The sequence below is a fragment of the Phalacrocorax aristotelis genome, chromosome 4 (assembly GCF_949628215.1).
Source record: "Phalacrocorax aristotelis chromosome 4, bGulAri2.1, whole genome shotgun sequence".
Classification (NCBI taxonomy): domain Eukaryota; kingdom Metazoa; phylum Chordata; class Aves; order Suliformes; family Phalacrocoracidae; genus Phalacrocorax; species Phalacrocorax aristotelis.
In genome coordinates this window covers 27356902-27381186 of record NC_134279.1, presented here as the reverse complement: position 1 = coordinate 27381186, position 24285 = coordinate 27356902, and the positions used below count along the sequence as shown (strand labels likewise).

The following is a 24285-nucleotide window of genomic DNA, read 5'->3' as shown; positions in this document are numbered from 1 at the left end:
CAACACTGTCACTAGCTAATAAAGAGATTTCTGCTTTTGCTACTTCCATGTATAAGAACGCAGTTATTTGAAATAATAATTATACAGGCTACGGTAGAACAGTTAAGAGACTAGAGGCTTCATTTTCCAAGGTAGGTTGGCAGACAATACTACTTTGACACATGTAAGGCTTGTGAATTTTATAGCATTACTTAACAGCACGGAATACTTGGGTGATCAAAAAGTCATATGTGTTTCAGGTGTGCCAGAAAGGAAGCTAACTTATTAACACCTAAGACAATTCCCTGCATTTTCTTCTCTCTCTCTCACATCATCAAAACAATGTGGTTCAATCAGACCGTGCTTTTAATTAAAATATATACTGCCTACCACTTACTTTCCATTCACATTCAACAGGACAATATTAAGGTTCTTTACAGATTAAGAAAGCTTGAAAACACTGTTTTGGCCCTCTTCCTTTCTTTTTACAGGTTAGGGGCCATTTATCTTCTGCCAATGCTCTTTTCTCCTCCCTCAGAGAATTACACCACCACCACGACCCATGAAGTTTCTCACTGTATAAAAACAAAATAGGCCACTTAAAATTCAAACAGCATATCCTATTTTAAAGTTAAACAGTTAATTTTTTAAACTGTTTAAAAGAAAATATATTTTTTCCCTCAGAAACTATATAAACTATATTAACTCCGCACAATACACACAACTGACCAGGTGAAGTATTTTAAGTATTGGAAAAGTATTTGGTGAAAGAAAAGCAGCAATGATTTCCCAGATTAATAATACTTTTATTAATGATGTTTAAGAATGACAGTTTCAGTAAGTTCAATTTATTAAGTGTCCACATAAATCTCTTTTTTTTTTATACTGCAAATACCCAACTTTTACAATTTCAAGTTTCAGTGCTTTGAGTTAAAATCAAGGAGCATATAATAGGGAATTCCTCCAACATATTCAATTCAGAGATTTGCAAGTCAGAAGGAATACTAGGATTCTCCAAGTCTGACCTCCTGTGTAACACAGGTTTTCGGCTTCCCTGATTTAACTGTTTCAGTCCAGTAACCTGGGGATTTTCTTCAGGAAAACACACCAATGCTGCTGTTTCACAGAACACAACCAAGAAAACTAGCAAGCAGCCATACTACTTCTTGAGTTTCTTTTGAGCAGCCTTCTTCTTGACCATCTGTAACCTTTTCATAGCATTGAGCTGAGATTCCTGAGAAGTCGGGCCTTTTAGGGAGGTTGACTGATTACTAGTATCTGCTGTGGTTTTGCTTGTGCTGCCCCCACTGTTACCCACAGTCCCACTGTTGCCATTCCCACTGCTCACCTGGCTGCTGGTGCTCGGCACAGTACTGCTGGGACTAGGAAGACCTACTTTGCTGACATTGTCACTGCTTACTGAACGGCTAAGAGTGGTTTTCCCCAGCGTCAGAGGCGGAGGTGGTTTCAGCTGAACAGGGTTTGTGCTGTTGTTGGCGGAAGCTATTTTTGACCCCAGTCCTGTTTTGGAAGTCGCCAACCCTGACAAACCCACGGGTTTCTGGTTATTTGAAGAAGCTGCAGGTTTCCCGCTGGCACTCTGTGCTGTTGATCCCAGTTTGGCAGTTGATGGATTGGCAGAGGAGGTTTTGGCTGCAAAAGCAGCCCATCCTGTAAGGCCACTGGTTGCTGAAGAGGAAACACTTGTACTGGCTGAGTTCCCTGAAATTGCTGCCGAGGTCTAAAATAAATGAAGCATTCTTATTATAGTAGTATCTACTCGTGTAACACAACAGCAGGAATAGATTGAGCTTGTATTTCTTTTCCCAGGAACACCCAACGGACAATAATTCATCACCAGTGACTACAGTTAGTATCAACAGGAAAAGGAAAGGATGCCAGATGCAGCCAACTTTTAATTTCCCAGCCACATAAAACTAACATTACCTGTTCTTCCCTTTCTTCTATACAGCTAGCAGGCTATCATATGGCATTGTGATCCCCCACAAACTCTAAAAGATAGTTTAACTGAAGTAACTACAAAAAGCCCCAAATTTGTGAAGTATAAAAAAAGGGAGATAAGCCACCACCTTTTATTGTTTACTGTTGTTACCTGATGTCACTTTTTACCAAAATGATGGATGCTCAGACAAAAAAAAAAAATAAATCAGAGACTGTAATAAATGCAATACTTAATTGCTCAGTCTTTTGGTCAAAGTAGCAGTGTCTGAATTCCTTCCCTTCCCTCCTCTTGGTTCTTAGCAGCCTGTACTATAGATACAATAAAAAAAAAAAAAGTCACTGGACTTCTTCCCTCTAGTCTTCCCATTCAGGTACTGCAAAAGACAAACCTCCTGCAAACAAAGTTTTCTTTGCCTGCAAAGTGCTATACACATTAACTGCAGTTCCAACACCTTAAACCCAGTTTTCAGATGGGGATAATACACCTGTTGAATTATTAACCCAGAGTTATATCGAATGGCAGAGTCAAAATGGAAATTCAACCCCTCTATTCAAGTACTACCCTTGTGTAATATCCAGACAGACTATTTTCATTCATGGTTCTTGTGAGAAAAGATTGGCCTAACTGAAAAAATAATAACCTCTGCAGTGAAATATAAACTATTCCTCTGGAAAATTTAAACTACGTTACCTTGACTTCTGTTCTCTTGAATGCTAGAAAAGTTGGTGGGGTTTCAGGTTTTAACTTAATTTCTGTCTTCTTGACCAATGGGTCCTTCACAGCTGGTGCAACTGAAACCACTGCAGGAGCTGGTTTTTGAGGTGGTTTTTGTGTCTTCTGAGCCTGTATAAATGGATAAAAACCACCCTCAAATTAATTATGGGCCTCATAATATTGACTATTTCGACTGTTAACGAAAAGCATGAGCATTATCAGATTGCAATCTAGCCTTTACAATTTCAAGCTGACTGGTGCCTGAGAAACAGGGCAACGGGATGTGGAGGTAATGCTGAGTATGATACTGGGGACAGAGTCCAGCCAAAAAGCATACTGAATAGGACTTGCTATTTCAGCGTGTAAAGAGCGGCAGTGTTGACACTTAGGGAATGGGAAAGCACTGGGCCTTCACAGAAATAAGGCAGAGACAGGTGAACTTGAGGAAGACAGGGACATCGTCCAGCAGTACTGGGATGCAGGCCGCAAGAGTCTGCTAAGAAGTGGCAGGTAAAACGGTAGAATTTATGCTGAAACAAAAAAAGGAAAGGGCATGTTGAAGGCAAACGTTGAACGGCTGCAATGGCTATCCTGTGCAATAACTGACCTCAAGCAAACACTCCTCTGAGTTCAAAGGCCTGATGATCATCAGAAGAATCGTGCACTTCAGTCAGTGATGATAGCTCCTAGGCCAGGATCTTACATTGGCGCCTTTTCTTGTTTCTTAGTAGAGCCATTTCAACAGATAATTTGCTAAGTTATCATAGAACAGTTCCAAAACAGAACACATTTTCTGCTGTATAAAAGGGTTTGACTTTAAAATGTCAGAACTGAAGTAGTGTGAACTAATGCTTAATGTTTCATGCACCCAAAAATGCTTTCTTACTCTGATGTTTGTTTCTCATAATATGATGAGTGGGATTCCTGTGGGGTCAGGATTAATTAGTCTGTTTAGTCAGGAAATTAACATGCAGATCAAAATAAAGGGATTTTTTTCCTGGAATGTGCTACCCTCAGCTTATTGTTGAGCCTGAGAACACTCAGCACTTAAGATCTGGAACAAAATTTGTGGTCTTGTCTTACAGAAAAACAACCATTCATGTCCAAAGCTCAGAAGAAAACTATAACTGTAGGACTGTTTGGTAGATATTTACTAAAAACCGAGTATCACCTGAAATAAGAGGTTTTCAATTGTTGCTTACCAAGCAGGAAATAATCCTATTTCACTCTTCTTCAGTCAACTTCTGCCTTTTAAAAAGCTTTAAGCACCACATTACAGAATACTCTTTGAGATGCTACATTAAAAAACACAGCTGTAGCAAGGGCAGCACTGCTGAGAAGAATGGTTCTCCAACATGTTTCCAAAGATTTCTGCAACCCATAAAATACTCTGACGTATTAGAAATAGCCTGCTGTATTCAAATAGTGCTCATACAAAAAACCGACTCCTACCATTCTCTTCATCTGCCTGGTACAGCGGGCACAATACCACACAAGTCGAGGATCATTTACTTCCTTGTCTGTCACTTGAGGTTTATGGCAATCCTGGTGGTAGAGATTATGGCACTCCTGACACTCCACTAGCTGATTCCCAGAAATAACTGTCATTTGCCTGCAGAGCAAATAGTTAAGAACAGATTATGGAAGAGAGTACTTAAAGGATTATCCAACTGTTGCAAATTTTGCAAGGCTTAAGGTAAAAACTATAAATATTTTTGCTTCAGTGTATATTTTCTACCTGTGGCAAATGAAACTTATTCATTTTCTTCCTGTATGAGTTCTTCCTAACATGTATTTTAGAAATTTTGTGTTTTTTAAAGGTAATTTCATTCAAGAAAATCTAAAACTTCTACACTATTAAACATGTGTATATGACACTTGATTTCCCTGTTTGATTTTTATATCAGAAATGTAAGTTTCACCTGCTTTGCTTCACCTGGGCATTTTAAGGACATCTCACTGTATACTAATTATGACTTCCTCATTATATTAGTGTAAGAAGGCCTAGTTTACATTCAGATAATTTTGCTGTAAGCTGTAGAGCAATACAGTTCAAGAACAAATAATTTTTCAGTGACAAGCCTGTAAGAGTGCTTTCTGCTACAGGATTTAACAGCACTGTCATCCAAGCTGTATACTACGTTAAAGATGTTTTATTACCCATCTTTTTGGTCCCTACTACACAAACAGACACTTGGAATTCAAGATAATACCAGAACCATAGAAAGATGGAATAGAGAGGATTAACTGTGCAGTCCTGCCTTGAAGCAAACATGTAAGCTGGTGATGAGGACTTTATTTTGCGTGGGCCTCTGGTGAAAGTAATCGCACTGTACAAATGACAAATTAGTGATATACACATGACTGGGAGTATGTCTGTGAATTAGCCAAATACCATTTTCCTAATGATTTCTTCCTTCAAATGACAAATCAGGCTATTTAATTCCTAAGCTGCTTTTGCTCATATCCCCAAGGAACAGGTACCCAGGTAACCATGGAAACTCTATTTGTAGATGGGTGGGGAAAGGTAATACCTTATTTCTTTATATAACAGGAAAATGAAGTCTGAAGGTATTGTCCATAAGGATACAAGAACATTTTCTAAGAAATATTTCTCTTTTTAATGGGCTATTTAAAAAGAGAGGGAGAAACCTTTCTGAAATTCCAGGGCCCATTATTTTAGATACATGATATTTCAAAAGCCATTTTGTTTGTTATTCCTGAATAAACCGGGTCAGAAGAAAGCAGTGATGTTTCAACCCCATATCTCAAGGGAGGAGACTCCCCCTATTTTAAAATTACAAAGAACAATCCCAGACTGATTAAAAAAACATGATCTCTTCATGCTCAGAAACAAGTTAAACCAGATTTATTTTTAAATTATAACGGAGAAACAAACCAAACTATGTTTTTACCTTCAGAAAACAAACAAACAAAAAAGTATTCGTAAAAAATAAGGCTGTTCCTTCAAAACGAGGCTTTTTAGAAGACATGCATTTTGGGGTTTTTTTTGAGAGGCAGAGCTCACTATCATCTGCAAACTGCATGTAGTATTTCTTCTTCATGTAACTGAGAAGCCACACAACTAACTGGTGAGTCCTGTTTTTCTAATATCTGCAGGTATTGGAGAGGGTGAAGTTATTTTAATACTCCCTCTCTCCTTATGCCTAACTTGGTATAAAAGAACAAGAAGAAAACCACTTCAGGCACCAACGTTCAATGAAACTGTGAAAATACATTTGACACTTAGCAAACCTTGAACAAACATTTAATATCTCTACTTTAGTTTTTACGTCTATGAAAAAAAGAGTAGTTAATATTCAAATGCACTCTTGCATTTGTGAACCCACAGCTGGGTTCTTGTTGTTAACTTGTCTTCTTAAGCAATATAAATATAAAGCCTTTGACTATGAACACCACCTACTCTGCAACTGGACATGCTGTTTTCATTCAGAATTCATTGACTAATTGATTGAACTATTAAAAAATTTCAGTTTCTGAATACCATTCATATCTGAGTTATTTTACAGAGTATCCAGTGCTTTTATATTTCATATGTACTGTGATCTTATTATTTCAGCTCAAGATGGCCAACCCCAAAAAGGGCCCACATGTTCAGAGCTGAGCAGTAAATAGTGGAATACTGTCTAACCAATGAGCTGGATTCAGAAAGTCTGAAGCACAAATACTCTGAAAAAACATCCTGTACGGCGTGAGGTGGAGATGGAGAACCACGTGACATCAGTTCCAGCAGGTTTCACATAAAATGAAAACAAATCCTGAGCATTGGGTGACTGTTGCCATCCCCTCTCTAATGGGTTGTTTCTCTCCCTGCTGTGCTTCTCCCTCTCTCTGGCATCAGCTTAATGAGAGCTATTTTAGTTAGCCAGGATAGATGCATCTTTTGCAAAAGCACCATGGATTTGTGACCACGATTAGCTAGAAGCAACGCCTTCAGCAGCCAGGTTAAACATTGACTGTGGAACAGCTAACGGAACCACGTACCTGGCCTATGCTTTTCAAAGCAGTCTTGGCCACGCTAGGCACAGGAGTTGCACTTTCTTTCTTTACTTTCTTTACTTTGCAGGCATTTCTCATTATGCTTGTACGTGTTTTCCTTTGCCAGGGAAGTTGCAGAATGAATAATCCACAGCAGCTCAAGACTGTCTAAACAAAACTTTTCTTTATCCCCTCCTGCCAAATAAGTTAATACCATACTGTTTTAGTAGCATTTTAACATACTGCTGAACAGGGCTTTGCCCCTTTAGGGGACAGCAAAAATGGAATTTGCAGGAAAAAAGGTAAAATTGGAATATTTATTTCGTACTTCAAATGTTTTAACTGTTCTTCCTTTTTCAGTGTCTATAATAAGACATTAAACATTTGAGCTAACACATGGGAATGACGTGACATGAAATCTCATCATTTCACAACTGGTTAACAGTATGATTAGTTGTAACAATGGAAATTTTTCCTTCATGTACTGGAGACATCTCTTTATCTGCGGAACAGGAACAAGCATGGAAATGACTGAAGAATAAAGTTACAACGCAATTTCTCAACTGATTTAAGGAGAGCTAAAATATATAATGCTACCAAAAGGCCAGACCCGCCTTCCTCTCTGTCCTGGATCTACATTCCTGCACCCACACATGTGCCAGCATAAGCATTTACACTCACTAAGCTTCCTGAAACCTAAACCTACTGAAAAACTCAAGTGGAGAGTCGATCCAGCAGCTGATTCATTCAGCTGATCACCAACCTGTGTGGGCAATATATCCCCTAACCAGGACAGGGAAGGAGGTACAACTGGGAGAGCCAAACTGCTCCTTTTGGAAGCAGTGGGGATTTAGAAGGACATAAATCATCTATGAAACCAAATCCTGACTTGAGTGATTTGGTCCCAGGGTGGATATTCAAAAGCATATTTTATACTTCTGTTAAAACTGAATGTATTGTTAGCAGAATGTTACTAAGATCCTATTTTATAGGCCCTTACTGAAAAGTAAAAAGAACCTGTCTTGACTTAAAGATATATTTACACTGTTAACTGAAAAAACATGGCTAGGTGTAATGTCAACTGATTACGAAAAGAGGAGCAACGCATACAGATCTCACAATAATGCCACTAAAAATATTTTCAGAAGAGAAATGGTTTTTTAAAAATGCTTATCATTAGCCATTAATATTTTAACTTGTTTTCCAATAATTAAAAAACAGTATTTGTCAAGATAGGCTTTGTATCATGCCTTGTTTTATCATTTTTCACTTGCCCTTTCCTGAAGAAGAAAACTTGATTTTGTCATTAAAGGTTCAATTCTCAAGAAACCATTCTTATTCATGAAGGATGCTTAAATGTATTATTAATTTCGGATGTGTGCTTACGTGACTTCCAGAATAAAAACTACAGGAATCATTAACTGAATAGTACACAATGAAAAAAACCCAAAACGAAACAAAACAGGTGACTACACAATGGCAATGTAGCAATGTTGTCTTACCTGCAAACAACGCAGGCTAATCCCATTTCCATAGCAAAGTCATCAGCACTGGTTTCTTCAAAGCTAGATAAATCAGGCATGGATAAATCCTTGCTTGTCTGAACTGTAATAGGAGAGGAACGAGCCTCTTGCTTCTCTAGTCTGGGCTTCTTTGGTGTATCAGCTCCTTCAGCAGTATCCCCTTTTATCTGTTACACACACAGAGAATGTGAAAATGCAAGAAGCTAATGGATATTATTAAAATGAGGAAATGACTGCAACAATTAGGTTAGCAGCATAAGAAGGTGTACTTTATACAGCATGCACACAACATTTTCCTGGGATACGTATTTTCTTCAAAATATTTATGAACTAGAAGCTCAAGTCCACTTTTTGTACTTCACCTCAAAATCCTTTGAAAAGCTTTGGGAATCCCACATTTCAGCTTGCTATGTTTTAGTAACCTCTTATTATAGGGATATTTAAAACATAGACTCACAGAACAGTTTGGGTTGGAGGGGATCTTTAAAGGCCATCTAGTCCAACCCGCCTGCAATGAGCAGGGAAAACACTGACAGAGTTATAACAAGACTTTTGTTGGATTGCCTAAATGGCAACATGATTGGATAATACAGCTCACAGGCCATGCACAATTAGGTGAGTTAACTTACACAGGTTAAAAAGAAGAGCTTTTGTTTAAAACATCTTCAAGTTTATTAACCAAGTTATTTCATCAGAGAACAAAAATTACTCACTTTATCAGTTGATCTCTTTTCTGTTTCTTTTTTCACTTTTTCTGATGCAGTGGGCTTGCCATTGTTGTTGCCAGAAGGCAAGCTAGAAGAAGCTTTAGGCTCTTGCTTACTGGAAATAGGTTTGGTAACAGATACTTTTGGTTGCTCTACTTCCTAAAAACAGAATCGAAAATTGAAGGCAAACCCTACACTTGAGATAATTCCTGGTTTGCAATTAGTTAGATGACAGGATAGGCAAAAAACATGTCATACAGCACTGGTCATCTATACGTGCACTCTTTTTTTAACATTTCTTAAATATTTTCATATGATATCAACAAATTAGTGTGTTTAAGCTGCAGTCAATTATTAAACCCTCCCCATATCACTCATCTTCCAGAGGAAAAGGTGCTCCTCTGGAGGACACAGACCTTTTTTTGAACATTAACTAAAAAGGAAAACTTTTCTGCTTTTAAAATTCAAAGATCTAACTAACACAAATTTTCAGATACTTCTGAGGACAAAATTCAATATAAGCTGAAAACATAAGTTGACATCTTGAGTCACCAAACATCGACACTTCGTTCCCTCACAGAGAAAAATATTGACCTCCACTTAATCTCAGTCCATATTCACCTATCAGATTAATAAATTTAGATCTCAACAGAAATCAATAGTTCTTATTAATGACACATCAGTGTCAGCAACAGATAATAAGCAGAGTCTGTGAGTGAGTGATTAATCACAGCAATGTTCGTAAGCAAGGTACCCGCACCCTTCCAGCCTGGTAAGAAGAGAGTAATTCTCTGTCATATACTGGGGCAGATCCTGAGCCTCAGCCCCTGCAAATTTTGCTGATTTCCTGTTGCATTAGAAATAGATCTCCTCATCTGCCTGACTGTGGTAATCCTGTGCTCCTTAGTCTGTTCTTGGATTCATGGTCAACCACAAACTAATGCTGCAGCCTGAGAGTGCAAGGAAAGGAAGTCTTGTACTTTTTTCCATTTTTGAGCTTTGTAGTCCAGCTGATACTGGAGACACGCTGAAAAGAGGAGAACAAAAGAGTTCTTCCTCTGGCCTGAGCCTCAGCCTCACCTGAGGGCAGGGGACTACCCGCCGAGCTGTTATTAGAATTGGCTTCCCAAGCCTCTTTGCACTATTATTCAGCTCCCTGCTTCCTTCTTAAACCACAAACCAATGCTTCTTTGAACTCTGACATAGAGGGCTCCTGAGAGTTTTGAGACCTGTGTTAGAGGGAACTGCAGTTTAGGTTTTGGGGAATTAACAATTTGAATAGAAAGGACTTAGACCACACAGTACAAACATGATGTATGCTGTAGCAGTAACAGTGCCTTTTAGTTATTCAGAACCATGCAGAACCACATTCAGTACATATAGAAATGAAATACTACCAATGTATCAGCACACATACCATCATTAGGACATACCAGGATGACTTCTAGGCACCCTTGGGGAGAACGCTACCTCATTATCCATATGGCAATACGTAGCAATATGAGGATGTCCCCGCTTGGTTATTTCCATACACTAATCTCAGATTCAAATATTCTCTCTAGCAGGTGTTTAGTGATTTTCAGTAGATGAAAAAATAATGTTTGTCCATTGGATGGCAATGGTTTCAGCCTGCAAATCATTTCTGCTTTGAACCATTTGGTGTTTTTCATTCTCATAGGACTTCATCAACAGAATTTCAAGAAAAGAGATCCAGCTTTATCAGTCAGTAGCTTGCTTTGTTTCCTATTTATCTGTAGCAAAAATAACCTGCATTTTAAAGACCTTTTAGCTCTGGTTGTAACTGGAGAAATACATAATTTTGGGTTCACCTTAGATTGCGCATATGATAGCTTACAAGCAAAAATGACAAAACCTAATATGAAAAGTGCTATTGAAAAGTCATGACACTTGCAATATAGTGTTGAATATCTCTTACAGGTCTTGGTACACCAACAAGGTAGAGATATTTTTTTTTCCCCATTAACTTCAATTAACTGAATGGATTGTGTTGCATAAAAGGGGAATGATGAATATGGACATTCTATAATTACCTTTTCTTTGTCCTCAATTTCTATTTCTCTTTTAACTTTTCAGCTATAGAAGACAAACTAGGAATAGCAGGAGCTTTAAAAAGGCATACAAAAGTGACCCATGCTCTCTAATACTAATACCTTCTGAGATGGACGATAGCTTGAGTCAGTTCCCCTGGCCAAAGATTCATCAAGGAGCGCTTTCAGCTTTTCAGCAGAGTCCTTACTCTTTGAATGCAAGAAGCCCAGAGCTTTCAGAAAAATTGGATCAAGCTCCAAGTTCACTGTAGCAGCCATAGCGGTGTCTTTGGAGGAAGGAAAGAAAAAAAACCCAAAAACAAACAAACAAACAAAAACGATGACAACTTTATCCATATGGAGCATAACGTAAACAGCATGTGGCTAACTATCTCACAAAAGCTTTTTTTAAAAAATGAAGTTATATTAAATCACAGCAAGGATGATAAGTGAATTAATCATCATCATTAGAGGATGACTGATTGTGAACCTCAGAGCTGCAGAACTTGAATCTGGCTTTACATCTGAAATGATGTCAAATTTGTTCTTTGGCATGTCTGATATTCAGAAACTAAACTCATCATACTTGTATAAAAGGAAAAACTATTCCATATTCTTGATATTCCATACATACAGAACACTGAAAAGTATGCCAAGTATAAACTTCAAGAAAAACAATTATTACCCTTCTCCTTAACATTATTTGCACATACAGTGATTTCTCTCATTGCTCATTTAAGAATTACAAAGAAAAATCTCTTACTTGTAGAAAAATTAACTTTGAAACTTCTGAAAAGAACAGCTTATTATAACATACAATATGAGAGATAAAACAGCTAGTATATGATTTCATATATATATTTAAAATCTGAAAAAATAGCGTCCATTTTTAAATTTAGCTGAAACAGTGAGAAAATTTACAACTCAATGTGATTTATCCACATCCCCTTGTGATAGCCTAGGCTTTCATGTCAAGTAATGACTATCCAGAGCTTTAAGATGCCACAATGTCAATGTAAATAGGATAAAGTGAGGAAAAGGTTGGAATGAATTAAAAAAAAAAAGTTTGCCTCATAGCAATACATTCCTGCACTCTGGAGCTCTCTCTGGTAATTTCTTTAACAAAAGCTCTAAGGAACTGCATTCACGTCAGAAATTGTCCCTACAAAGATCTCTAACTTAATCAGTAGTTAATGACTAATAATTTAAGAAATAACATGGGAAGGAAAATTTCTTGCTCTTTTCCAAAATGGATGAGAAGTGGTATTGTTAATAATCCCTTCAAATCTTATTTGAAACACACCAGGACATTTTATTTTTTTATACAGTAATCTAGAAGACATTCTTGAAAAGGCTTTCATCAGTTCTGCTCAAAAGCACTGCCTGGACAGCTTTTCAGATGGAGCTTCCAAGCTTTTGTCTGAAGAATTCCTTTTGATATTCAAGGCAGTGAACTTTTACCTCTCTGGCCAAAACACCAGCAGTGGCAGCCTGCTCCCTCAACGCTTGCCTAGAAGTCTCCAGGAACCTTTATCTCATGCTGAGCTTTCACGAGACACCAGAGAATCGCTTGACTGAGATCATCAAGGAGTTCGACATACAGTAGACTTCACAGGGATTTCATCAATGGACCCAGCAGAGAGTTAAGAATCCGCTTCAAGAGCCTCTTCTCTCTTCCTTAATCTTTGCTACTTGTCAAATCACTTCCTGGTGGCCACAGAACTTCTGTTAGTAAGTACTACACACCGGTTACTCTGCTTTTCCACTGATCAAGCAGAGACTGCGGTACAAGCCCCATCCAGACAATTCAGCCTCTCTCTGATGTTTACAGAAAGTGAATTTGATGCATGTGGAAAGCACATACCCTTGGTTTTTTAAATGTATCTACCTCTGAGAAATTTTCAGGCTGCTCCTGAGTTCTGTGGGTAGGTTATCTCTTCCTTTTCTTTGTTCTGTGAATATGCCTTCCAGGCTTCAGTACCATATAATCTTAAATTAGGGCTCTGCTAAAAGCTTTGTTGAATGAAAACAGTAGAATTAAAACACCAATTTCAGAAATTTGGAATAATTTCCTGTTTAAAAAAATCCTTTAAGTTCTTTTCTGAGGCTTCTTCTAGGGATATATGCTTGTCTACATAAGGAACAGGTAGCTTCAACAGTCATTAGCAGGCAATTCAGGATGCCTGTGGTATTTATAGAACAAGTGTAAGCATACTAATTCCATTTTCATCTTTCCTAAAGGTAACACTTCCCAGATGTATTTCTAGCTCTAGCTTTTTAAAGGCATCTACTGTAAAGGAACTGTTAAAATCCAAATCTCAAAAGAGTTCTCCGTATTTTTGTGTGTGAAATTGAAGCAATTCTTTCTCCGTTCTCAAGGGTAAATTATAATGTCAGAGGCTAAATGCAGTTATAACTAACATACATCATGAGAAAATTCTCATGAGCAGGGAGGGAACTGGGCTTATTAAACAGTTCAAATATGCTCAGTTTAGGCATAAATTTTCAAATTTAAAAAAATCTATTTGTCATTAAAGAAGGTAAGTATATTTAATGGAAATATGAACACATCACTGGCTGCCTTACAAATAGCTTAATCTGAAAAAAGTAAATTGATAAATACGCTCTCCTTACTGGACCACAATACCACAACTGTCAAACAGGCTAATACCAATAACTGGCCTGGTCCAACAGGCGGGCTATTGCTTTTGGTAGTGGCCTTTTCCAAACGTTTACAGATCAGAACAGTGGTTTGATACATATAAAGCTAAGATCCAATTACATTCATTCATGCTTTCATTCATAAACTGCTCCTCTGGTGGTGAAGTCAGCATACAGCAGCTTGATAGTCTTGGAGCAAAACTAGTACAGTGTTTTAACAATGATGCCATAGGTTATTCTGTGCAAGAGCATTCCCTGACTTTCTTCTTGAAGTGGAATCTTCGTACAGAAAATAATTCAAATGTTGTTTAGAAAAAGAAATGAGGGGAAAAGTGAGCATGACACAGTCTTTTGTGTAGCAGTTTGATAATGCAGCTGTGAGATTAGAGGGCTGTGTTACAATCCTTGAATCCAGCACAGAACTGGTTTTGCACAAAGCAGTAACTGAAGGGAACACGCAGGCAACTCGTGGAGCAGGGACAGGAACTCAAGCGCACCCTCTTGCAACTAAGCATTAGCCCATTAGCCCAGCCCTAAAAGCACCTTTCTCAGCTTAGGTCTCTGACACTTCTTCACTACTGTGTGAGAACTGTTTGATGATGGATGGACAAGACCAAATGTAGGGTAACAAAACTCTCTGAAGTATGCAAGATTTAATATTAAAAGCCCTACAATGGACAATCGTGGAGTAACCTCCCAGTGCAGACTACTCTAAGTGACTTAAACATTTATTTCTTCCCACAGGGATTTATTAGTGGGTTGTTATTCTTAAACCGCCCAAGAATTTTTGGAGTCTCTCATTTCTTGAGCATACTGTTGTCTTCTGCCAAATACATATAAGCTTAATTGAGCACTATACAGAATATGTGGTCTTCCAATTTAATACTTATTAGATTTCTGGGGTGTAAGAGACCCTTTCTTTTCATTTATTTGCCAGCTGTTGTTTTGCATGCCTACACACGTATTATCTTATTCATCATCACTTTCAGTTAAGTGGACCTACTTACATTTTCAGATATTGATGTATTTTCATCCGTCTGTTTCAGAACTCCTATTTCTATTATTTTCTGCGACAGGTGCAAAGTTGAAAATATTTTTCCAAGAAAGCGCACACCTACAATTTGTATTGCAATGCTATTAACAAACCCATTTTTTATAAACTTTTATTTTTCACTGACACTGATGATTAGGACTTTCACTCACATATCCTTTTCAGCTACCTTTAACATCTATAGCAGTTAACTTAAAATCCAGTAACATGAATCAATAGCAGATAATTCCTTCCAATGTACTGCACTGTATTAATCAATAATTAATTTCACTTACCACCATAATATCAATTCACCTTCCCCCCCCCCCCCCCTTTGGATTCTTCCGTTCCTCAGGATTTTCTCTCTTCCCAACTAATCTAATAACTGTCATAGTGGCAGATTTTGCGTATTTACCAATAATGCCTTTTCCACATCACTTCCAGATTTAATATAAGTCTTAATAAAGTAGATCAAGTCTTAAAAGCAGGAAAACCAGCATTTTTATTTTCAGTTTTTGTTTTAGTATCTTCATCAGGACTTGATTCATGACAACATTATTTCTCAGTTATCTGCCATGAGGGATATTTCAAAACCTACACACTTTAGTAGTCCCAACAACTGTATTAATCAAAACAACTGTATTAATCAGTTCTTAGTTGTTTGACATTTTCTCCAAAAGAGTTTAGAAGACTGGAGTAAAGTCTTCTGCTATGGACTTATTAGTACTGGTATCCTTCATTTCACATTCTATTCTACAGCATAGTTTATACTGTACTTTTAAATTAATATTTCAATCAATATCACAGTAACCTGTTTATACAGTGTCTAAGATTACACTATTGCCCTATATTTGCTGTTTTCTACTCCTCACAGACAGTAAGTTACTCAAGAATCACAGAATCATTCAGTTTGGAAGGGACCCCAAGTGGTCACCCTGTGCAACTTCCTGCTCAAAGCAAAGTCAACACTGAATTCAGAGCAGCTTGCCCAGGACTTAGTCCAGTTGGATCTTGAAAACCTCCCAAGACAGCAATGTGACATACCTTCTGGGCAACCTGTCCCAAGGCTTAACTGTCGTCATTTCCTTACTTGGAATTGGAAGTTACAACTTTTGCTGTCTTTTTTCCCCCTGCAGCGTGCTGAGTAGAAAGACTGGCTCTATCTTCTCAATAATCTCCTCTTACGGTATACAAAGGCTTCCATTAGGTCCCCCTCAAGGTAGATTACATCCAACAGTCTCCCTTCAGATCTAGTTATTTTGCCACAAAGGACAATCCAGTTGGTCAGGCACGATTTATCCTCAGTAGATCCCAAGCTGGCTATCCCCAGCCACCACCCGCTCCTCCTTTTGCCTACAAATGGCTTCCTCCACTATCTTCCCACAGGTGGAAGGAATGAGGCTGACCAGCCTGCAGTTCTCTGGATTGTCCTTCTCACCCTTTCTGAAGATGAACATAGGATTTGCCTTTCTCCAGTCTTTGGGGATCTCCCCCCATCTTGCAGCCTTTCAAAAATGCAGAGAATAGCTTCATGAAGACACTGTCAGCTCTCAGCACCCTTGAATGCCTGGGTCCACACACTTGTCAGGTGAAGAATCCCTGCTTCAATCCTTTTCCGCAGTTTGTGATTCCTCCTCTCCTTGAACCCTGCCTTGTGGCAAAAGGCCTGAAGACCTTACTGGTAAAGTCTGAGGCAAAGAAGACACTGGCTATCTCACTTTTACCTGTGTCTGCTGTCACTAACACACTTCTCCCACTCAGCAGCAGCACCATATTTTCCCTGTGAATCCCTTTCCCTGATAAACAGCATGCTGTTACCTTTGACATCTCTTGCTAGTTTCAAATGTAGCTTAGCTTTGGCATTCCTAACACCATCCTCACATACGTGGGCAATATTTCTATATCCCTCCTTTGTAGCCTGTGTCTCCACTTCCATCTCCAGTATATGTCCTTTTTGCATTGGCACTCTGTCGTGAGTTCCTTGTTTAATCAAGCCCTTCTCCTGTTACATCTGCCTTACCTTTCTACAAAATGGTTTTGTGCTCACGAATAGTTGTGTTGCCACAAAAATGGGCTTTATAAAAAACATTTATTCAAGTAAATGAGATAATCATACATATGCAGTTGAAATTTGCTAACCCCTGCTACCACCAAGCTTCAATATTCTGCAGAAGTGGACACAAAAATGCTCTTCAGGCAGACATCACTGCTTATTGATTTAAGTCACTGGTAAATTGGTTATATTGCCATTACTGTTTTCGCCCTTCCGTCATTCAATGCCTACCAAAATTTATCAGGTTTACAAATTCCCTAGATATCATCCTGCCAGTGATTTCTTGGTGAAAGAACCAAACTTCAGTTAAAAGTGAATTTCCAAATCAATTACACCTAAGTCACGACCCGATCTTTTGCAACATACTTGCTGCAAATTTCTCCCTGACGTTTCCTTTAACAATGAAGGCAAGGCCTGGGATCTGAAAGCCACTCTTCAAAACTAAAATGCTTAAGAGAATAAAATGCCACCGCCTTTTAATCGGAAAATACCCTCCACTACGGTGGAAACTTATACGTCCTGTATTGCGCATACATCACCTCTGTTCGCTCGGTCTGGTTTCTTCCTAATTGCGGCCGGTGACCACCCGCGGGCCAGCGCCGCCTTGGCGAGGGAGCCGGCCCGGGGGCGCCCGGCGGCAGAGGAGGACCTGCCCCAGCCCCCCCCGCCCGTGCCCCGGGGCGGAGCGGCGCTACTGCCTCCCGCCCCGGCAGAGCCCCAAGCAAGGCTCAGGGGACCCCTCGCGCCCCGTTACCGCCCGGGCCCGATTCCCGCAGGGCCACCCGCCGTGCCCTTACCGGGGAGGAGGAGGTTGTGATGGGGCGGCCGCCGCTCACCGCCCGGAGCCGGGTCCGCCGCCGCGCTGGTTCCCCCCACGGAACCAGAGCCCGGAGACAGAGGTTCCGGGCGCGCGCCCCACGTTGTGTGTGTGTGTGTGTGCGGGGGAAGTGGGCGGGGCCGGGCGCGCGCGCAGGAAGGGGCGGAGTCAGGGCGGAAGCGACCGGGTGCGGAACCGGGTAAGCGGCGGTTGGCGCTCGTCTCGGGCGCGGGGGGATGTAGTTGTGAGGGGTGGGGCTTACTGCCTCGCGGTTGTTACCGGGCGGCGGCGGGGGGAAAAGGCGGGCGCTGACAGGAGTCCTCTGAGGGAGAGCTGGCAGGTGGCGGGTCTCGGCGCCCTCCGCGCAGCCCTTGGGAGCCCCGGTTTACTGTTTCTTCCCCCTCCTTGCCTGGGCCGCCCTGAGCGAGAGCGGCCGCGTGTGCCCCCCTCGCCCGCTCGCTCGCTGTTGTGTGAGGGAGGGCTGGCTGCAAACTCCGTGCTGAGGTGGGCGTTCGTCGGTGAAGATCAGTAATAGTTGATGGCGCCAGTTGTCGCCTTCCTATTGTTCGTCTGACACTTGGTGATGTACGGCTAAGCTTTTTGACCAAAAAAAAAAAAAAAAAAAGGAGGTTTCAGCGTTGAATACGAGGCCAGCTTCTGGGCTAACGAACCGCTGAGAGAAGCTTGGAGTGGAGGTTTTATGGAGTAGGTCTGCAAAAGGATTTTAACTTAGTGCTATTATTTTCTGCAGTACCCAGGTGTTAGTGTGCTGTCCTTCTAAAGTTTGGTTTCTGTTCTTCATAGCCTGTGTCTTACTTTCCTGAACCATTAACAACTTTTACTTTATTGATACAGTTGACTGAAATTCTTGTTTGAAGCTCTTCGTGAAAGGCTTGTGCGCTTCTCTTTGGATTCACTTCAGGATGCAATGATGGCCCTAAACTCATACAGCAAATTGCTGTCTGCCTTAAAGCACAAATAGTACTTTCTACCAAGTGAAATATTTGCTAGAGACAAACTATGTTTTTAAATGACTTATTATGTTGAACGTTTCTCAAATGTTAATGTATCTGTTTTTAACAAAAGTTCTGCTTTACCGTGTAGTAATCAACAAATAAATGAGATCTTTTTCAGGAACTAAAATGAAGAGGATGTTTCTTTACTTATTTATTTATTTTTAATATTTTAATTTTTAATTTGCCTGGGAAACATCTGTTTTTAAACCAACAATTTTGTTACATTGTTAACAAAGCAGCTCAGTGAAACTAATTTAGCTGTTGTTTAGTGCATGTTGAAAGGGAGGAGAAAGTGCTAACAAACAGTAGTTAGTGAAAATTATACTTAATGCTTATCATTTTTAGTCAGTGATTTTTATAGAAAAGGTAGACATTGTTTTGCCTTTAAGTTATGTTGCAGATCCTGTGATGTTCGTTACTTTTCCCTTTCCCTCGTTCAGCAGTGGCTACTGTAAATAAGGCCAGTATAGAATAAAATAAACATCTACTCCCACAGAATTTAAAGTCTATTAGAGAAAAAAAGTGCTGGGAAAAATATTGTGAGTGGATAGGGTAATGTGAGTTTTGTTAGTTCTGTGTTCCATGTTTTGTTTTATTGTGTATGTCTGTGGCTGCTTTTATCTTAGTAAGCTGCCAAGGGATTCATAAATTTATCACATTTAATGGAAGGATGGTAGTTATGTGAAAATACGTAAGTGAGAATGGGCAACCAGGTAGGCTATTAAGTCTTTCAAAGGAAAGGCTGTGCATAAATCCACAAGGAAGATGTACTCGGCAGAGCCAAAATACTGCAGAAAAACAACTATCTTGGGAATGAAAAATATAGGAAATGAGACTTTTATAAATGTCTGCGTAGAGGCAAGATGGGAGAGGGATGGAATGTGGTAGTGTAAGAGTGTAGAGGTCAGCTGAAGTGATCATGCAAGAAGACCTTATCATCTCACATTAAATAATAAGGAAACACAGGTAAAGCTGCTTATAGGCAGGACTCCTGGGCAGATTTATTTCAGCTTCTGTTCTGTAAGAAGCAGGAATAAAATGAGCCTGACTGTAGTTCTACATTGTATTCATAGGCTGGACTTAAAAAAAAAAAAACAAACCCACAACAAAACCCTTAAAGAAAATATCCGATTTTTAGGGTTGCTGTAGGGCAGACTTCCTGTGTGATGCTGAACTAAAAGTTCTCTTTGTGCTTCAGCTTTTTCATGTGTATAATGGGAACACAGGAAGCTCCCACCTTGCAAGGCTTTTGGGAGAAAAGTCTATGAGGTGTTCCATTAATGTTGGGATGAGAAGGTGTAGAAGTTCATACAGTAGCTAGCCGTATAAATAAATCCAGACTGAATGGCTTGCTATTCTAATGAAATAAATATATAATGAGTTGCAGTCATTATGTAAACCTGTTTTGTTAAAAATATTTTAAAATGTTTTTGTGGGAATTAGAGTAATTCTGTTGATGTTGAAAAGCTCAGTGCAAAAACCAGAGTGGAGTTCTCTGTTGCTAGCTCTCTCTACCTCGTAGACTGAAAAAGTCTGTCCTCCTGGTCTGCAAAGTACCTAACTTTAAACATCTCCAGAGTTGTTATTTCCTGTTCTCTTCCGCTTCACTCAGAAATTGCTAACTTCTCTCTGAAAAAGTGGAATAGCAAAATTTAAATTCAGGCAAAAGGTAAGGGAGAAACACTGGTTACAACATGTCAGATTAATAATTTTTGGTATATAGTTGCAGTAAAGGAAGAAGATTCAGAGCTTCCAGTTGTGAAGAAACACTATGGTGATGTAGTCAAACATGAGACAGTAGAGATCTCTGGCACACATGGAGAGTTGAATTGCCAGTATGACCAAGGGCAAACTCAATGCTTGGGCTGTCTGACAGCAGTAGTGAATGCAGTTCTTGCAGTTCAGCCATGTACGTGGCAAAGCTTGTGCCCGGGACAAAAGTCTCGTTTCTGGTATTAGCTAATGTGCATTCTACTGATCTCTAAAATTTCTGATACAATATTTTAATAATCTTAGTAATTCTAGAAACAAACATTGAACGGGGAAAGAGGAAAATCTACCTGAGTGGTTACTCTGTAATTCAAGGTACAGGCCCTTTGAATGGAGCAGGTGGCTTCACATTGGTCACTATCTGACTGAGGCTGAAAAGAAAATTTCCTAGATAAACTTTTGAGGCACTCACTGAATGATCTTTCTAGTGGCAAAGAGGTTTTTGATGTCTAGGAGAGTAAGAGCAAGAGAAACCTGCTGGGTTGGTCTAAATCTTATAACTTCAAATATGAATAAAAGAATTTCCTAAGTTACCAGGGTAGGCATGTTACTTGGCAATTGCAAAGTCTGTATGAAAGTTTTGTATGAGTTCAGAAATTACACTGTCCCTGTAAGTGTTTTATGAGAAATAAAGGTGGAAGGCTTTCAGCAGTGCTTCCTCAAGTTGGTAGAAACAGGCAGCTGCGTTTAGAAGTCAGAAACTGGGAAAAGGTGATTTACAAATACTTTCTCAATAACTGAGCTTGGGACTTCTTTTTTTTTTTTTGCTGCTTCTTGGTGTAGTGGGAACTTCTAAAAAGGTTAAAATTTCTTCTTTGTTTAGCCCATGCACTGTGATCTCTGTAGTTGCAAGGAAATTGAATCTCTTATTAGAGACTTAATTTATTCAGGATGTCTTTTGGCTGTGCAACATACTTATCTATGACCAAAATTACCTCAATTGCTATTTTTTTAGCCTTCTGAAATCTCTTATGTGGAATACACATGGATTAAAAAAGCAAAAACCTCTTAAATTTTTGACTCTTTTAAAGGAAGACAGAAAGAAAAGTCCTTTGCTCCCTAAGTATCTTGTAGATATTAAGAATTAACTTAGAAATGACTTATAATCAATCTAGTTGCAGAAAGTAACTTCCAAGTATAAACAAAAACAGTGGCCTTCATTCCTTTAGAGTTCTGAAAAACATCCTTCACTGCTCAGCTCATAAGGGTATTCTCTTGGTAGCTGATCTTGATGTGTCACTGTTAATTGCCTAACTGTTGATCACCAGCTGAAATATCAGCCAATAAGCTTATCTGTTCTTGCTTCATCTTAAAAATTTGTGTTTTCAATTGGGTGAAATAAAGTGAAGAAATAAGTGTGAATATTGGAAGGAGAGGGAGGAGCTAACCTGAGCAAAATGTCAAGTGCATCTTAACTTTCGTTAAGTCAATAGTTAGAGTTTTCAAAACACTTGGTTTGATATTTGACCCTGAATTATCACGGACTTAAAGATATGTAAAGGACACATGTCCCTGGACCACCATGCTGGGCATAGCAAAGGAGGAGAGAAACAGCTGGAGGATGCAAACAGGAGCTTTAAGGGCAACATTTCCTTTGTTTTCCTGCTGAGTGAAGCTCATCTTTTCATCCCTTGAAGGTCAGCTGCTGAAACAGAAAAGTATTATTGTCCTAAATGGACTCTTAACTAAGAATATAATTTGTGCCACCCCACTCAGATCTAAATTGACTAGATCAGTAGCAGACCAGGGAGTGCGGTTCTGGGAAACCAATTTCAGTGTTGTAGCACTACAAATTTGAGAAGAGAAAGGGACTTTGGTAGAAAAAATAGCAGTAGTATACTATATGGGAATTTGGGACTATATTTGAAAATAATAGGACAAATTGCAAAGACACTTCAGGTCAGGTCCCGTGATCCTTTAGCTGCGAGAGATCTGATTGCCTGTATGAACCTAAATTAATCGCTGTCATATAAATGATGAAACGACAGGTGGGTTTGTCAGGGTCTGGAAATAATTTGTGTATGTAAGTACCTATTCTCATATTCACAAGATCTCCGATCTTGTGAAATGTGCAATGTTCTTAGCTCTCCCTGAAAATGAAAGAAATAAGATGTTTGTATTTTTTGTGACAAGAACTGGAGTTCCCTCCTGCTCTGGAGTTTATTCTGCTGTTAAGTGTAAGATGGTAGTTGCTTGCACTTTTTTTCAGAAATCAGCACTTTACAGTTTGTTTCTATTTGCTTCAGAATTACTATCTGGGATGATTAATTGTTGCTGTATTGATACTGTCTCTCTTACGTGATTCTTTAAAAAGGAAATTCTCATAATACTGACCATAATTTTCATCTTTGGATTCCCCCTTCTCCTATGTGGGGAGAGTCTAACTGGAACAGCTGCCTTAACTTAACCTTTCTCCTCCCCCTCACCTTGATATGAGAATTCCCCTCTAAAATTTTTTATGAGTACTTTAAAAAAAAAATTGAGTAGCTAATGAATGTTTTATAGGTGAGCGATGTTTAAAGTTTTTTGCTTTTAGGGATAAATGCAACTTCAATGTGTGCACGAAACCTAGCTGAGGAGAATCTAGCTTGGAAAACTTATTTTAAAAATCAACTGCCTATCTGACTAGAAGAAAATGTAGGAATAGCTTTTTTATATATATCAGAAAATTCAACAGCAGATACTGCAACTTCACTAAGAGCCCTGAGATTTTTATCAATGAGCAATAAAAGCTCTGGCTTTATTTTGGGGTTAATATAGCTACCTGTTTTTGAGCAGCCTCTCTAGACCTGTTCACCAGTTCTTTGTGCTTCATGGAGGGGAATTGTACAATTCTGTGGAGAGTTACTGGACAACTTTTTTGTCCTTTTGGGCTCATGAGTAGATAATTACAGGCAGGTACTGGAGGACTGCTAGCCACTCGGTACAGTAACTTGTGTTGTGAGAACCCCTCTCATAGGCTATCTGAACTGTTTTAAACACTACTATGTCTGTGTCAGGTGGCTTTACCTGAGGAAGAAGAATACAAGAAAGAGCGAAATCGGAGTGAGAACTGACTCTGTGGAGAAGGTATAACTGACAGGTTGTGGGACTAGAGGGTATGAAGCTGATTCAGTGTATGATACTAAGGCCAGCTGAGGCTACCTAGGTCTGAGCCACTGTCAGAACAAGTAATTTCCTGGGCTCCCCATCACCTGCAATTGTACATTTCTACCACGTCCTTTACATGGGCACTTTTGCGGCTACATGCTAAATGACCTTAATTTATGGCTCTGGCTGAGGGGGAAGAAAAGTCTTGGCCTGTCCTTTCTCCCCAAAATATTTTTTTCTCAATCAATTCTGCAAAATGTTCTTGTTTTACAGCATGAGTACAGTGCTGCTGTGTAAGTAGATCATGACTGTCACTGTTTCTGTGTTCTTTCTGTCTTTGTAGAAGTTCATTTAGGTTCAGAAGAATAATTAAGCATTTCTGGTATAATTCACCAGTTTGCAGCCGAGTACTGGTATATTACTGTGTACGCTCACAAAAACTTATTTTGAGTTTTGAAGAAGCTAGTAACTACTCTCAAGCTGCCTGGCCCAGCTGTCTCCCAGAAGTTCTCTCCTCAAGGCATTATTTAGAAGAATGGACCTTTCCTGAGTGTACCTTTGCTTCAGTGCAAAATCCAGAGCATTACCTAAAACGGTTGAGGGAAGTGACTTTAACTTTAAGGTACTATGGACTAAATGAAGTGGGCTGCATGCATATTCCTGTTTTCTGACACTGTTAAGAGAATGGAGTGGGTAGCTTTGGACAACATCTGCTTATCCTGCTTCAGCAAGATCCTGATATTGGTTTATCTGGTTTGTGTGACTTCTGTATATGTTGGCTGTATACCTGAGGATAAGAATAGTTGAACCTGACCAGGCAAATTGCTGGTCAAATTTCAAACTTCAAGGAGACGGGTGGTTTAATTATGGTAGTGTCAGCTGTGGCATTTACTGCGTTGAAAAACAGAGCAGGCC

At 39.3% G+C, this 24285-nt stretch overlaps 2 protein-coding genes across 8 annotated transcripts in view; one reads left to right on the top strand and one right to left on the bottom strand.

The window, feature by feature from the left end:
- Positions 1 to 764: 764 nt before the first annotated feature.
- Positions 765 to 17609, bottom strand: INTS12 (integrator complex subunit 12). 3 transcript variants are annotated; one of them, XM_075090726.1, is made up of 9 exons: positions 17475 to 17606; positions 14602 to 14708; positions 12395 to 12640; positions 11057 to 11220; positions 8892 to 9044; positions 8158 to 8345; positions 4109 to 4268; positions 2633 to 2785; positions 765 to 1720 (listed from the first exon to the last, which is right to left on the bottom strand). In XM_075090726.1, exons 4-9 carry the CDS (start codon positions 11210 to 11212, stop codon positions 1139 to 1141), a joined length of 1392 nt encoding a protein of 463 aa, XP_074946827.1. In that variant the 5' UTR covers positions 11213 to 11220; positions 12395 to 12640; positions 14602 to 14708; positions 17475 to 17606; the 3' UTR covers positions 765 to 1138. The 3 variants fall into 3 exon arrangements, with proteins under 3 accessions (XP_074946827.1, XP_074946826.1, XP_074946825.1); XM_075090725.1 differs by lacking the exon at positions 12395 to 12640; XM_075090724.1 differs by lacking the exons at positions 12395 to 12640; positions 14602 to 14708 and having other exon boundaries at positions 17475 to 17609.
- An 8-nt stretch (positions 17610 to 17617) lies between these two features.
- Positions 17618 to 24285, top strand: part of GSTCD (glutathione S-transferase C-terminal domain containing) — a 74926-nt gene continuing 68258 nt past the window's right edge. For 3 of the 5 annotated variants that reach the window (XM_075090720.1, XM_075090722.1, XM_075090721.1), the window contains exon 1: positions 17638 to 17693. The gene's annotated coding sequence lies outside the window, so the exon portion shown is untranslated. Of the gene's footprint in view, positions 17694 to 17973; positions 17999 to 24285 lie in introns of those variants that run through there. The other 2 variants (XM_075090723.1, XM_075090719.1) reach the window with 2 other exon arrangements.

Coding starts and splice junctions, on each gene's coding strand:
- INTS12 (XM_075090724.1), bottom strand. CDS start 11,212: ATGGCTGCTACAGTGAACTTGGAGCTTGATCCAATTTTTCTGAAAGCT. Junction 8,346..8,891: donor AAAAGAGATCAACTGATAAA/GTGAGTAATTTT, acceptor TGTGTGTAACAG/ATAAAAGGGGATACTGCTGA. Junction 2,786..4,108: donor CCAGGCAGATGAAGAGAATG/GTAGGAGTCGGT, acceptor CCATTTATACAG/GCTCAGAAGACACAAAAACC.